We start from the raw sequence: 16,737 nt of genomic DNA on the forward strand, positions 1-16,737 counted from the left end.
GCAGAGTGTTTTCCAACTTGGTTCCATTCTCTCTGTCACTTTCAGGCACACGAATCAGATGTAGATTTGGTCTTTTCACAGAATCCCATACTTCTTGGAGGCTTTGTTCATTTCTTTTTACTCTTTTTTCTCCAAACTTGTCTTCTCGCTTCATTTCATTCATTTGATCTTCAATCGCTGATACTGTTTCTTCCAGTTGATCGAGTCGGTTACTGAAGCTTGTGCATTTGTCACGTAGTTCTCATGTCATGGTTTTCATCTCTTTCAGTTCGTTTATGTACTTCTCTGCATTGGTTATTCTAGTTATCCATTCTTCAATTCTTTTTTCAAGGTTTTTAATTTCTTTGGCCTGGGTACATAGTTCCTCCTTTAACTCTGAGAAGTTTGATCGACTGAAGCCTTCTTCTCTCAACTCATCAAAGTCATTCTCCATCCAGCTTTGTTCCATCGCTGGGGATGAGCTGCATTCCTTTGGAGGGGGAGATGCACTCTGAATTTTTTAATTTCCAGCTTTTCTGCACTGTTTTTTCCCTATCTTTGTGGTTTTATCTGCCTTTGGTCTTTGATGATGGTGTCGTACTGATGGTTTTGGTGTGGGTGTCCTTTCTGTTTGTTAGTTTTTCTTCTAACAGTTAGGACCCTCAGCTGCAGGTCTGTTGGAGTTTGCTTGAGGTCGACTCCAGACCCTGTTTGCCTGGGTATCAGCAGCAGAGCCTGCACAAGATAGAATATTGCTGAACAGCAAGTGTTGCTATCTGATTCTTGCTCTGGAAACTTTGTCTCAGAGGTGTACTCAGCTGTGTGAGGTGTGAGGTGTTGGTCTTCACCTAGTGAGGGATGTCTCCCAGTTACGTTGCTCAGGGGTCAGGGACCCACTTGAGCAGGCAGTCTGTCTGTTCTCAGATCTCAACCTCCATGTTGGGAGAACCACTGCTCTCTTCAAAGTTGTCAGACAGGGACATTACATCTGCAGAGCTTTCTGCTGCTTTCTGTTTATCTATGCCCTCTCCCCAGAGTTGGAGTCTACAGAGGCAGGCAGGCCTCCTGAGCTGTGGTGGGCTCCTCCCAGTTCATGCTTCCAGGCGGCTTTGTTTACCTGCTTAAGCCTCAGCAATGGTGGGCGCCCTTCCCCCAGCCTTACTGCCCCTTGCAGTTAGATCTCAGACTGCTGTGCTAGCAATGAGGGATGCTACGTGGGCATGGGAACCCTCCGGGCCAGGTGTGGATTATAATCTCCTGGTGTGCCGTTTGCTAAGACCCCTGGTAAAGCGCAGTAGTAGGGTGGGAGTTACCCGATTTTCCAGGTGTTGTGTGTCTCAGTTTCCCTTGGCTAGGAAAAGGAATTTCCTTCCCCCTTGCACTTCCCAGGCGAGGCAATTCCTCGCCCTGCTTCAGCTCTTCCTGGTTGGGCTGCATCCACTAATCAGCACCAACTGTTGGACATGCCCCAGTGAGATGAACCCGGTACCTCAGTTGAAAATGCAGAAATCACCCATCTTCTGTGTTGCTCACAATGGGAGCTGGAGGCTGGAGCTGTTCCTATTTGGCCATCTTGGGTGTCCTTGACATGGGATTTTAGGATCCATAAAACTTGAAAAATAATATGGAGATGCATAAAGGGTTGCCTACTTTTTATCTCAGCAAGTAAGGATGTTTAAAGATATATACAAGCCCCAGAATATCATACACATTTCTCTTCCTTGGAAACAAACAAATTAAAATATTTTACTGTTACCATTATTAAACCAAAACTCAAGAAGGTCTCAATCTCATAATAAAGACTGATTGTTTGAGTTATATAATTATCATTATGAAAAACCCAGTATTTTGTGGTGATTAATGAACCATAGTATCGTGCTGGTATTTGGGATATGCAATCTGTTGCCATATTAACTACCTTGGACTCTGCTTTGCACTAATTTCCCAGGAAACATGAAAATTGTTGTAACTTTTCCTAAAACTCCTAAAGCCCGACTGTCTGCTGTGACAGAATGTGGATGCTATTCTGAAGGCTCCTTCAATAGCAGAATAGCATGCTTCACCATTGTCGTGATCTAGTGGTTCATTCCTGTGTCCCTCACTGTGTCCCTTCTCCACTCACAGAGTCATTTTAATTTTATGGCTTTGTAATTGTTCCAATGTGGTGAATATAATAAATTATTGTATTTATATATCTTGATCTCTCCAAAAGCAGAAACTAGTATCATTCTTTGATTATTTTAGTCATGTATATTCTTTCTTAACTTTTTCCCCTCCATTTGCCTTTAACTTAGTGAAGGACTAGATAACACCATATACATTTCCTTTCAGTTTCCTTTTCCTTCTGTGTTTCATTTTTCCCTCCTCTGCCCCATCTTCCCTTCCCCTCCTCTTTCCTTATCTCTCTTTTCCTTTCCCTGTCTTTTTCTGTCCTTTCTTCCCTCCCACCTTTTGAGTTCATTTCCTTCCCTCCCTTCCTTCCTCCTTCCTTCCTTTTTTCCTCCCTTTCTCTTTCTTTTTGCTTTCTTTCTTTTTCTTCCCAATGAGCTAAAATAATGTTGAACACACAAAATTTCAGTGAACATGTTTTATTGAGTTTTTAATAAATATGTAAAGAAGGCTTACAAATTCTGAGGAAATGCTCACAGAATCTTGTGACTTAACGTGCTCCCAAGATACTCAACTTTAAACACTGTTTTCCTTTTTTTTTTCTAAGACATTGTGCTCTGGAAATATATACTAGTCATACCTGCTTTCATTATTGAAGATAACACATTTTTCTCATTAGTTTTGATGGTTACTTAAATTATTATATGGAATTGATCATTCTTGTGTCTAATGTGAAGATTAACAAGCATTTTACTTTCCAACATACCAATACGTTGAATTGCAAGTATTCACACGGAAGGTCTCTTGATCCTCCAACTGTTTTGACATAACTAAGCTGATTTTGGCTGGTGTCAGCAGCGTTGACCCAAGGCCTAGGATTTAAATCAAGGCTTTATGGAAAGCAAAGAATCACTGAATATTTACTTTTTTTCGTTTTCTAGCTGTCTTGAAGCAGTTTAGGTTAGCTAATTTATTTTAATGCCCATTTAACATTAATGTAACTTTTAAGTATGATATCTTGAAGGTATTTATAACATTAATAAATTGGGTCCTTTCAAATCTTCCTTGGTAAAATAAAAATTCTCTATAATTCATCTAAATTGAATATTGCTTAGAGAAATAATTTTACTTTAGTATTTAAAGACATCTGTACATTATTCATATTATAGTTATTTAATAGGTCTGAAAGGCTTATAAAATGGTACATATTTTTATAAATGTCCTATTATTTCTCCATATGGTTTACTTAATGTTTTTTCCTAAGAAGAATAATTATCTTTTCTTAGAAGCCTTACAACTGCATGTAGACGAAAAGCCTGTTTTATTCTCTATTTTAAATTGAGCCAAAGATAAATTTTTCTGCCATTGACTACATGAGCCACCTATAGTGCATGAGCCTGAGTCTTCAGAACAATTCATCAGCAAAGACCCTGCTGCTGTCTTTATGGGTGCTGGTTGATTTACTACTACAAGGTTGTAAACGTCCCTCAAGATTATGATTAGCTCAGTGCACAAAAACCTGCTGACTTTGTGTTTCACTGTTGATGCCAGGACAGAGGAGACAGCAAAAGTGTACACTGGGAGTTTGTGACTGCTAATATGTTGCTGATTACTTGCCACCCAAGAAAGAGAAAGATGAGTGATGGTCTATAGTGTTTCTCAGTAGTGGGTCAAATATTCTGAGTGGTTGTTGAAAGCTTCCATAATATTTATCAGTGTTACAGTCTCTTAGTAGAAAGTATGCAGAAATATAATTGGTAAAGAACAAGAACTTTTTGGAAGTCATGATGAGATTTTGATAGTACCAAATGCAGTGAAGCCTGTCATAGCTCAACTATATGTCTTTCCCTGGAAGTATCTAAACATTCAAAGTATGAAAAGGTAGCATAATAGAATCAGCTGGGACTTCAGCTCTGGATCCCAATGTTGAAGTATAGTTAGCATTTTTTTACTACATGAAGTAATCTTTTTTCTTAATTTGGTGATACCTAAAAGTCTTTGAACCAATATGACATTTAGGCCAGTTTATTCTAGTTCATGAATATACGAATATAGTTTCCAATTTTACAACTCCAGAGAGCTGTTACTTTCACTGGGTATATCCAAACCCCATCTTCCTAGACACTAGCCTGAATCAGCAATTTCACCACCTTCAAACCTGGTTTATTCCAACCCCAGCACTCTTATGCATCCTACTTTATGCAAACTCTTTTTTTTTTTTTTTTTTGAGACGAAGTCTTGCTCTGTCACTCAGGCTGGAGTGCAGTGGCCGGATCTCAGCTCACTGCAAGCTCTGCCTCCCGGGTTCACGCCATTCTCCTGCCTCAGCCTCCCGAGTAGCTGAGACTACAGGCGCCCGCCACCTCGCCCGGCTAGTTTTTTGTATTTTTTAGTAGAGACGGGGTTTCACCGTGTTCGCCAGGATGGTCTCGATCTCCTGACCTCGTGATCCGCCCGTCTCGGCCTCCCAAAGTGCTGGGATTACAGGCTTGAGCCACCGCGCCCGGCCTATGCAAACTCTTAAAAGGTCAACAGGGCACATTCGAATACTGTCTCACTGTCCTTATATTAATAAATATTTCCAAACATAAGCTATGGCCCCAAATCCCAGAATAGTCCAAACAAATGTCATGTTCCCTGAACATAGTGCATTTTGTAATTTAAATCCACACTGCTGTTATTAGCCATATATAGCAGAACAAAAGCATGGTTTATGGTATTTTAGTTGTTAGTCTAGGGGTTAATCAAGAAAACTGAAGAGATGGCAAGAAAACAGAATTTTGGTTTCAGCTTTTCCATGTTGTCACTCAGTCATTGTCAGTTTCCTGCAATTTACAGCCTGATCTTAATATTTAGTTGGGATGGTTTAATAACATAATCATATGTTCCTCATCAAATCTCATAGAATACTCAACTTTCTTGAAAAGCCCCTTGCAGATTCCAGTATGCTTCCCAAGCAGGTGGCTCTTCGAGAAATACTGAAAAACAGAGTATATTCTGCCGATTTTTTCCCCAAGAATTACCTTTCTTCCACATTTTATTTTTAGCCTGTGGGTAAATTTTGGTATTTTGAACCTATTTCAACATATATTTTCCTGCTAAAGCATGACTCAATTGCCAAAGAAACGTGGAGATTGAGAAATAGGATATCTGGGAGATAAACAACCTGAGAAAGAGGAAACTGTGTCCTTAACTCTTTAGTGTCTAATACAAAGCCTGCACTCCAAAGCAGCATTTGTTTTAAGGTGAGCCTAACAGGGCCGTAGAGGTCGTTGCCCTTGTAATGCACTAATGCATCTTGTGCCTCTTCACGTGGAAGTCAAGAAGTGTGGCTGCTCTTCCTTTCAGGTTATAGGGAACCTTGTGACTTCAGCAAAGAATCCCTATTTTAGCAAAGCTCCAATCTCTGCTTATCTGCAGGTCTTTAGTTGACATGATTTCATCCATTCTTTCCCTACTGGCAAACTAAACATATAAATGAAAAAAGTAAACACACAGACACACGCATATGGCACACACACAGACATACAAAACCAAAAAAAGCAAAAACCTGCTAAAATTTGAAGAAGTAAAAGAAAAAAATTAAAATAATCTTAGTTGATGAGTCTATATCTTCAATGTAAGTGTACCTTCTATAATGCATCCTTCTAGGTCAATCAGAAGGAACTGATTGCACCATGTAGGCTTTTCATTGTACTGTTTATGCTCTTACTTTTTACTATTCTTTACCAAGTTATTTACATCCTTAAAACTTATTTTTTTTTCTAAATTCAGTGCTCATTTGTATTCTGTTTCTAATGGAATCTACTTCAAACTTCCTTGACTAGGAAATTTATCATAATGGATATTAGTGTATATATATTTTTTACAAAATCACATGAAATCATTTTTAAATCTTATTTTCTGTTTTACACTGTTCTCTTTTTGTCAATTTTCCTTTGTTCCTTGTTCCCACCTTCTCTAACTCTTTGCTGGCTTTTAATAAATTAGTATCAACTAAAGATTTCCTATCCTGGAAATTTTATCTTCTCACTCAAAGGCTACCTGAGGTTAAAACTTTGAAGAAAATAATTACTCTAAGGTAGCTTAGTAAGTGGGGAGAAAGAACAGGGGTTTGAAAACGTGAAGCCTCTTTTTTTATCCAAAACATGTAACTTATCCAAAAAGGAACAATACTTTTGTTGTTAGGCTCAGTAATAGAAGACCTTCCATTTCTATACATTGGAGACAATTATATTGAATCTGTCTACTATTATTATTACTGCTAACTACACCCTAACTAGTATAAATTAGTTTCATTTATATTTAACTGAAAGTATGTAAAATAATGTAATGAAAAAATGAAAGGTGACAGTATCTGCACATTTAATGCATTTCCTTTACCTAAACTCTTTCAGTAACATACATTTCTCTATTTTATTCTCAGTCCCTGAACTTCATGGGAAAAACAAGCCATTGATCTCTTACGTAGGGGATTCTACTGTCTTGACATGTAAATGTCAAAATTGTTTTCCTTTAAATTGGACCTGGTACAGTACTAATGGGAGTATAAAGGTAAGATAGTTCCTTGATTTGAAGAAAACAACAAAAACAAAAAACATTTATTTAATAACAAGATTGTAACAGACTCAACATTCCTAAGATGATTTATACTTTTGTTATATTGTTCTTTAGCTTATGTTCGTAAAGAAAGAGCAGTGACAAATGGAGTTTTTATTTGATGGTTTTTGGCATGTTTACATTATACATATGAAGATATTCTTAACGTTTCATTAGCTGGTACTTTGTTTTTTAGGTTTAACAATTTAATTACATTCTTTGAAAAGAAATTACATTTTGTGTATAGTTGCCTAGTTTAGAAATAACTCCATTAGAAAAGATTCTTTTTAAAAATCATTCCGTGAAAGTAACTAGAAAAAACGCTAGCCACCTTTTTGGGATTCTGTCTCCTGAAACATCTGTGATAGAATGGAAAATAATGGCACTATTTGAGAAAATAATGAAAACTTTGTAACTTAATATTACATCTTGAGTTCTATCAGTAATTGTCATTGGCCTTTTCAAGATACCTGAGAGAAGCCAAATACTTTTAATTCCTTTTTTACTAAGAGAAATCACTATTCAGAGAGCTGATATTAAGAAAAACATGAGTATTTTGTAAATAATTTCTGGTTTCCTTTCTTCTCCCCAAATAGCCTCTAATGGCAGGAAAATGTAGGACATTGTCCTTTAGGAGACACCCTTCCTTTGCCCTGGCACTAATAAACATTACAATTTAAAGTCCCGTTAAAGGCAAGCTATAATTGTAGTAGGAACATGTGAGACAGTGTAGATGTTACAATGAAATATTAAATTCTTTCTTAGACAAAATTGGTGTTATTATAGACTATTGAAGGATGACAGATAAATGACTCAGAAGGGAGTGTGACTTATTCTGTGCTAACAGGTTCAGTTTTTCAATGAAATAGCTCCAACAAAATCCTGTAGATGCAGACTAAAGCCATTCCTACTCCTGCTTGTCTTCTGATGGATGATGAGGAAAGGCAATCATTGTGTATATGTAATTTTTTTTAAAAAGTGTAATTTTGTAAAAACAAATGTCAACTGTGGTATTTGAAATACACAGCTTTATTTATTGATCTGTACGTGGTACGACAATACGTGAAAAACATTACCCTTCATCTAATTATATCCGATGTTGAAAATGTCATTTTAGACGTACTGGTGCTTCCGTCCATTGCTATACTAGTCATTATCCTCTTAATTTGACTCTAAGCATGAGTCATATTAGGGTGTGAGAAAAGTGTGGGGAACAGGGGGCAGGTCAAAACTTGAGCACAAATGCCTTTTCAAAATGTAGACCAACCGTGTGCGTCAGAATCAGCTGGGTACTTATTAAAAATATGGTATTTTGATTGATTAGCTCTGACCAATCTGTACCAAACATCCCAGGCAGTGCTGTGCACATGGTGCCAGGTTGCTGTAATTTTTTTTGCACAAATAATATATTCACAGATAGTTCTTCCTTTGATAAGCTCTGAGAATATTTGTATGCAGATTACCACTTATTGAACAGTGCGGTTGAGTGATGGAGCAGGGAAAGCATCAAATGGCTTGGGAATAAAATTTAATTTAAATAGATTAAATAAAACAGCCCGAAATAGCTTAGTATGTCATCTTGTGAGGCTGTGGAAAACCCAGCAACTCTTAGAAGCCAGCTTACCTGAGAGAGAAAGAAATTCGGATATGAAAAGGCAGAAGGTGTGCAGTGCACTTTGGATCCCAGGCTCACAGGGGGTCCCCTCCATTCTATCTACATCACCTCCAAAGGCCTGAAAGTTTCATCTTCATTTCTAGCCTGGGGAAATCACATTGTCGGAGTGAGCAATTTTCCTTTATAGGAATTATCAGAAATAGTAGCTTTCAGGGTGGTAGTTGTTTAAATATGTGCCTGTGCTTGTGAAGGAAAAAGTACTTTGACTAAAGCACTAGGCAAGGATAGGAATGTGAGGCTCAGATGTTTGGGATTTTTCTGTTTTTAGTTCTTCTATAATATTTAGCCATGATGACCTACTTGCTTCTTTGTAGTTTTAAACATTCACTGCTAAATCCTTATAGCAATGTATACATGTTTTCTTTGTTTGTTCCCTGGGAGATCAAACTCTGATAAGACTTAAGTCTGTTATAAATAACCTCTCATACATTTTAATATGCTTTTCTCTAGTAAGCAATATTGTTGGCATTATCTTATAGCTTTCACTCAGAAACTACATCATGTATCTTTTATGTACTATGATAGAAATGGATTTTAATGTCTCCTTATATTAGGTTCCTGTTGGTGTTCAAATGAATAAATATGTGATCAATGGAACATATGCTAATGAAACAAAGCTGAAGATAACACAACTTTTGGAGGAAGATGGGGGATCTTACTGGTGCCATGCACTATTCCAAGTAGGCGAGAGTGAAGAACACATTGAGCTTGTGGTGCTGAGCTATTTGGTGCCCCTCAAACCATTTCTTGCAATAGTAGCTGAGGTGGTTCTTTTAGTGGCCGCCATTCTGCTTTGTGAAAAGTACACACAAAAGGAAAAGAAGCACTCAGGTGGGATTACTTTTTGTTTTTTGTTTTTTTTAGAAAGTATTATCAGTTAATTATAAGTATCATTTACTTATATGGATTATGATTTGATACATTGCAATGACTTTAGGATTTTTGGGGAAAATCTTCATTTTCTTATTTGGAGCATTATTTAGGTTTACAACAATGGTGACACTGAGGTAGAAACATGTATCAATGGTCTTCCTGTTTCAATTCCTGAAAATAAAAGTGCCTTTTTTCTTTCTCTTCCCCACCTCACCCCTAACCCCCTCGCCTTTTTTTGGTGCTACTGGTACCTAAGTACCAGTTAGGTGATATGTATTCTGGCCCTGGATTATTAGAAAAATCTATGATAGCTTAATATAAAAAGTCTCAAAGAAACAGTTTTTCTTTCACTTAGATTATCATTTAAAAAAATATTTTATTAAGCATTCCAGAGTTCTCATTGAAGAGAGACTGTCCTGTCGTTTCCTATTTTTGCAGCCTGTGCCTGATGGGTTACAGGTTGATAAAGCAATAATCCTCGAGAAAATTGACCTTACATCCTGTTTTCTTTCCTGATTTTGTACTAAATTTTAATGATTTAAGTAATGACAAACTAAGCAGTCATGTTTTTGAAAATACCAAGCCACTAAACTATGTTTGATCAGAAATGCAGATAAGGTCTTTAGTGCAGATGAAGGAGGTGTAGGTGTCTAAGGTAGCATGTCTCTCCTTCATTCCAAACAGGAGAAACAGCATAGTACTTTCTTACATAGGAAGGAGGTTTAATTGAGCATATATGTTCCATAAAAATGACAAACCAACTTCATAGTCAAATTCTTCTTTTGTTACACAGATGAGGGGAAAGAATTTGAGCAGACTGAACAGCTGTAAGTATTATTTTTTACAGATTAATTTTCACTTGAGTAAAATATAGGGAAATATAAAATTGAATGAAATGTTTGCAGTTGGGGGAAAAAAGCCAGAGGAGTATTTTCTGTATATGTCCATGTGGTGGTGAAAAGTGGCATTCCAAGTCTGCCTGCCTCCGTGAGAATTCTTCTTCATCACTTACTACCTGCACTTCTCTGTACTTCAGCTTTCTTCTCTACAAAATGGATTTAATAATAGTACTCACCATATGAGCTTGTTGGATGGAATGAATATTATATATGTGTAAATGCGTAGCATAGGTTTTGGTGCACAGAAGGTGTACAGTAACCATCAGAAGTATTTAATATTATTTTTTTAAAGCAATGGTTCTCAAGCCTGGCTATTTTTGATCACTTAAGAGTCTCTTTAAAGATACAGTTGCTCAGACCTTGCTGAATCTCCTGGATCAGAATCTCTTGGGTTGGGGCTACGGCATCTGTATTTCTTGAAAACATCTACGAATGGTTTTGATCTTCTGTCTGTTGAAAATCACTGGCCTAGAATTCTATTAGTTATTCAGAGAACACAAATTGTGCCACAGGTTCTCTTACACAGCCTTTGTTTAGAGTTAAGCATGAGGAGATCTGGAAATAAAATCACCAGGGCTGTAATTTAGTTTGGCAAAGATGGGAGTTCCAAATTCCTCCAAGCCGGAGAACTGAGTACGGAGGCCAGTGACAGAGGTGTCTAACACTGGGATTAACGCCTGAACAATAGAGCCAAGGGCTGGGGACCAGGAAAACGAGGCTAGATTAAAGTTGCTGCAAGAAACTTGAGAAGTGGAAGGCCTGAGCAACTATTACCAACACAAAATGGCACTTAGAGTTTATCAGCCAACAGGAGCTCTATGGAGAGAGTGTTACAGGCACAAATAGCAGGAGTGGAGTAGACAGTTGTCATTTAGATGTTTGTAGACATTATTCAAATAATCATGTTCACTCAGTTCACATAGGCTGGTAAAATAAACCAATATGGTATGAGCTTCCAGGTTAAGGGCACAAAATAACTACATCAGAAATCCTATAACACCAGATGGAGAAAAGCAGCATTGTCTTAGAATCATAGACACCTATAGTTGGAAGGGAATTGTATCTCTCCCAAAGGAATCCCTTCTCTTTCTGGAGAGCGTCGACATTTGTGTTGATTTGAACTTTTCATCTTTCCTATTTCCATGTGTTGGCCTTTTTCTTGTTCTTAACATCATATAACAAACGTGACAGTCATTGACATATTTGAAGACAGAACCTTGCTCGGGTTCCTTTATTCTCTGAGCTCTGCCTCCCACTGTCTCTAACCATTCCTCTGAGCTCACATTTGGAGGTTGCATTCTGATTAAAACACACTCTGAAAGGATGGTGCCAGAACAGTGTGGAATGGACCATCACTTCTGAACAATGTAAAATGGATTCAATCTGTAGTGTAAAAGATGAATTTTTTTTTTTCTGAAAATTGGGTTAATATACATCATTTTGCTCATCTTATACAGCACCATAAGGATCACTGAAGGTGTTTAGTTTTTCTTATCTTTAGGTTATTTCACTATCTTTAGATTGCATACAAATATCAAGGGCACTTGAACTCATTCAGAACAATGAGCTTTTTTGTGCCCCTCAAACCATTTCTTGCAATAGTTGCTGAGGTATTTTCTTAGTGGCCATTATTCTGCTTCTGAAGAGTACACACAAAAGAAAAAGAAGCACTCAGGTGGGATTTCTTTTTTTTAGAAAATATTATCTGTTAATTATAAGTAACACTGCCTTACGATATGCATTATGATTTGATAATTGAAGCCTGCCCCCAAGACCTTGAAGGGCAATGTATTCATTATGCATACTGGTTATTTAGTTTTAGTCAATCTTTAGAATCTGAGGCCCACATTTGTAATCCTGCTGTGATAAACTTTGGGCGGAAAAAGAACCATTTTTAACCTCTAATTCAGTGTAATAAGCACACAAATGTATAGCACCAATATCACACATGTTGGCTGACCTCCTAATTGGCTGTTACCTTGCATGTTTCCAAAACCACACATAAGTTATGGTCTTTATGCCCAAGTCCTCACTCATGCTTGGGCAGAAGCAATTCTCCCTGTGCATAAAATCAACAAGCCTTTATCACTATCATTTGTGGTTACGGCTCCTCTTCAAGCAATGCCATAAAAATAAATTCAACATTGTAAGTAAAATATTTTTAGGAAGAAAGAATTCTGTCTGTATTGACATTTTACATTTTAACCTGATAGCCATATCAGTGATGTACTTACTTAATTTTATATAATACAAACATTTAGTAATTTTCTTTTTTGTTTTCTGTACAGGAAATCAGATGATAGCAATGGTATAGAAAATAATGTCCCCAGGCATAGAAAAAATGTAAGTTACTTCTGAATGATATTCCAAATAAAAGGTAAAATTCAATATACATAGGCTACCTATTAGTTAGTTACTTTTTTTTTAGTTCCGTAAAAGATCTGGTCATTTATGATGTGCTCAAATATGCTTGTTTACACTATTATAGGGGAATATATACAGTATAGTTGTACAAAAATAAATACTTTCCTTTTCCACCAGAGGACACATAGCAACCAATCTAGAAGTAAATCTTTTGCACTGGCTACATATTTTATTTTATCACCATGGGCTAGTTTCTTTTACAGTTTTTCATGTAGCTGTATTTGTTTTCCTCTCAAATTTTCTGGATTTTCTGTTATTTTAGTTTCATCTATTCCCATATATTTGGGGGTGTAAACTTATGCATATAATATGCTAACTTTCTTTGCTGATTAGATTCAAAATTTTTAGTTCATCAACATTAGAGTAGGAGATCTTTGTTTTGGCAGTAGATTGGATCCCTCACTTCCCAGTATTTTTTGCTTTGCTAAAGTGATAGTAAGTTACTATAAAGTAACCAGAACATACTAATTATATTTGATTATACTTTATTTAACTCAGGAATCTCTGGGCCAGTGAATGCAAAACCTCATGTGGAGAATCATTGGAAGATATACAGAGTTCGTATTTCAGCTTTCTTTATCCTTCCTGTTAAGAACCTCTGAGTTTTTAGTTTTAAAAGGATGAAAAGCTTATGCAGCATGCTCAGCAGGAGAGGAGCTTCATCAATAATACATGCTGTCTCAGATCTAAGGGTATATTTTCATTCTGTAATTATGTTACATAAAAGCAATGTAAATCAGAATAAATATGGTAGACCAGAATAAAATTAATTATATTCTGGTCTTCAGAGTACACACGGAACAGATATCAGCAGAATCACTTAATACTTCATAGAATAAAAATCACTCAAAACCTGTTTATAACCAAAGAATTCATGAAAAAGAAAGCCTTTGCCATTTGTCTTAGAAAGTTATTTTTTTACAAAATCATGCTTATTATTAGTATCTATGGAAGTATATGTAACAGTTTTTATATAAAGGTCATCTTTCTGGGATAGTGAAAAAATATGTCTTTACTAAGTTGAATACTTTCTGCCTTTGCTAATGATAGTTATTCTACAATCTCCACAAGAAAAACATACCTTTTATCCAGAAATATTGGCTTAAGGCAAATAAATAAAACTGTGCTTACTCTAAAGCTCTGTCACTACAAAAGCAAATTTTCCAGTCTTTATTCCACTCATAACCACTACTCTCCCCACCAGGCTAAAGTGCTTATTAGTCTTTAATTAGGGTTTCGAACTTCATAAGGTACACCATTGTTTATGTTTTAGAGTACAGGTCCATATAGTTGTAATACCTAAAACACTCCTACACTGATGCTTTTGTGGCTCATGGTTTCCTGGTGTCTTTGATTTAACACCTGGCTTCCTGGTATCTATGGCTGGTTAGATATCTAAACTTGTATTATTAGTGCTTTACAGTAATAATTTCCTCGACTGAAGTCCAGAAGTACTAAAGTACTTCTTTTTTATTGCTGTGAATGCCTTAGACTTATCTTCAAAAATAGGATGCGTTGTTTCTATTGCGTATATAACTGAAATATTTTATAAACTCACTGTAATCAAATCTTATAAAATCTGAATCGACATGAAAAGTTGTCAGTGCTTGAATGAAATACTAAAATCATGCCACAGGATGCTAGATAAGGTAAATGACCATGATGTGTCCTTGGAACTGGTGGGTGCAGTGTTGCACTGCTCGCAGGGCAACAACTTTAAGAACAGAAGAGTGGTGGTGTGGAACCCAAGATTCTTGGCGACTAGGGGATTTAAAGGTTGGGGAGGAGTAATTCAATGATTTGAAAAGAAATACTTTATAAAAATTTACTCCATATATTGGCTAAGAAAAATGTAATAAAATTTTGGTAGTGAAAATTATATCACTAATGTTTACCGTTATTACTAGTATGAATAATACACATAAGGTAGTGACTTGGAAGCTGGTGAATTCTTTGTTGGTATAACAAAATGCAATATTTTGTTGTAAAGCATCCTAACTACACATGTAAGTTTGCTGAACTTGAATACATCCCAGTAATGGCAAACTTCATTTTATTCTTGGTTTTCATTTTATTCTGGTCTCAGGTCCATGCATTTATTTTAATTTAATTAATTATTATTTTGACATTATTTGGGTGATATCTGTATAATGGTAGATAACCAATCAGCTTAATTAATCTAAACTATTTGAATTCGGGGAAATATTAGTCAAATCTGCTGTTTGACTAAATACAATTGAAAGCAGTATATTTGTGACTGGGAATATAGAACACAAGGAAACAAATGTGTAGCCCAACAAATGTGTAGCCCATCTGCAGTATGCATTCTTCCATTTTGCCACCACTAACCTTCAAGGCTGATACAATTTTCAAGCAAGAAGCATTGCTTCCTGAAGGTAAAATAATCGAAAATATTTCTAGAGTAAATTGAATTTTTAATTGGCAATACTGTGTTTTGTTTGGTTTTGTTTTGTTTTGTTTTGTTTTTTGCAAATACTTTATTTGCAAAAATACTTTATTTCAGTAACCTTAAATAGGAAAAGTACTCAAAAATTAAAGTTGATGTTTGGCTTTTTATAGTCTTTCTAGAGGACTTCTAGAAAATTACCACTGTTGGATTTTTATCTGCTTCCATTAACCAATCTTATAGTGATGATAAATGGATTAACTAATACTGACCAACTGTAAATTGACTGCAAATAATAAGCCACATAAAAGCTGAAGTAGGAAAACTACTCAAGTTTATGTATTAGGCACCTTGGATAATTCTCTTAGTCTTTCCAGCTAACAAGGATTTTCAGCATAATAAGTAGATTTAATGATGGCATAAAATTCTCAGATACTTTCATACACATTTTTTTTTGCCAAAGTGTAAATCTCCTTTTGCAGTCTTTTTGTTATTATCCCAACATCTAGCTTCTCAGACCCCGATCTAGAACTCATTGTGGTATTTTCTTCTTCTGTGTTAATTAACACTTATAGGTCATGAATCCCTGCTCCTTTGACCTTTTTAATAGTTCATGAATCCACCCCATTGCCTTCCCAACTCTGCCCTCACCAGCTGCAACAGCTAATGCCTTGATTTTCCTACCTCAGTCTCCTTTTCTATTAATCCCTCTTTTGCATGGCTGCCTGAGTCCACTTTCTCAAACACAAACCTCACTATGCAACTTTGGAATCTCTGTAGGCTCACCTTTGCCATTTCTTAATATTGCATTCTCCAAATTGCTAATCTCTATCCAGTCTCTTGAACTAGACTTGGCACATGGAGATTCCGCTCAGAAAGTGCTCTTCACACTTCCACCTGCTTGACTAACCCCAGGTTATCTTTCAAGACTTTAATCTGATCTCGTGTCTTAGAGAAGCCCCCATACCTAGTAGAGCAATTACCATCTTACATGCTTAAATAACCCCACATTTATTTGTGTTTATTACTCTGTGTTATAAATACACATTTGTTGTTCTCTCTCTTGGATTATTTTCTTTCTTTGTCCTGTAACTACCAGTGCAAAGGTGCAATAGAGATGTCTTAAAATGTGTATTGAATGGATGAATGTATAAATAAAAATTAAATTTTGTAAATTTCTACTTATTCTTAGAAAAACAATCTAAATTGTGACAAATCATAATTGAAAAAAAATTATAAAGAAAAACAAGCTTTTATAACTTCAGTATTTGCTTCTTTTACTTTGAAAAAAACATAGAATAGTATAAAGGTCCAGTCATATTTTCTTTAATAATGAATTAGTGTCTTCTGAGCAAAAGGAGTCTAATTCCTAAACTATTACACAGATTATGTTGCATTCAGCTTACTTAAATTTCCCTTGTTCTTCGTGTTTCATGGACAGTACAAATGCAAACCTTATTTTTATCCTTTATTCTAATAATGCATTGATTTTAAATATAAAGAATTTTAGGCCAGGTATGGTGGCTCACACCTATAATCTCAGAACTTTGGGAGGCCAAGGAGGATGGATCACATGAGGATAGGAACTTGAGACTAGCCTGGGCAACAGAGTGAGAAGACCCTGTCTCTACAAAAAATAAAAAAGAAATTAACCAGGCATGGTACTTGCCTGTAGTTCCAACTAAGCTGAGGCGGGAGGATTACTTGAGCCCAGGAGTTTGAGGCTGCACTGAGCTGTGATTGCCACTGCACTTCAGCCCGGGAGACAGAGG

The 16,737-nt window shown here is 36.2% G+C and overlaps 1 protein-coding gene across 2 annotated transcripts in view; it reads left to right on the forward strand.

Moving 5' to 3' along the window:
- The window catches only part of EMB (embigin), a 52,973-nt gene extending 36,744 nt beyond the window's left edge, over nucleotides 1-16,229 (forward strand). For both annotated transcript variants that reach the window (XM_050794102.1, XM_050794103.1), the window contains exons 5-9: nucleotides 6,515-6,642; nucleotides 8,917-9,193; nucleotides 10,029-10,062; nucleotides 12,423-12,477; nucleotides 13,057-16,229. In XM_050794102.1, coding sequence (XP_050650059.1) covers nucleotides 6,515-6,642; nucleotides 8,917-9,193; nucleotides 10,029-10,062; nucleotides 12,423-12,477; nucleotides 13,057-13,074 — 512 coding nt within the window. In that variant the 3' untranslated portion in view covers nucleotides 13,075-16,229. The remainder of the gene's footprint in view (nucleotides 1-6,514; nucleotides 6,643-8,916; nucleotides 9,194-10,028; nucleotides 10,063-12,422; nucleotides 12,478-13,056) is intronic.
- The last annotated feature ends 508 nt before the right edge of the window (nucleotides 16,230-16,737 follow it).

The sequence above is a fragment of the Macaca thibetana genome, chromosome 6 (assembly GCF_024542745.1).
Source record: "Macaca thibetana thibetana isolate TM-01 chromosome 6, ASM2454274v1, whole genome shotgun sequence".
In the NCBI taxonomy this organism is placed as follows: Eukaryota; Metazoa; Chordata; class Mammalia; order Primates; family Cercopithecidae; genus Macaca; species Macaca thibetana.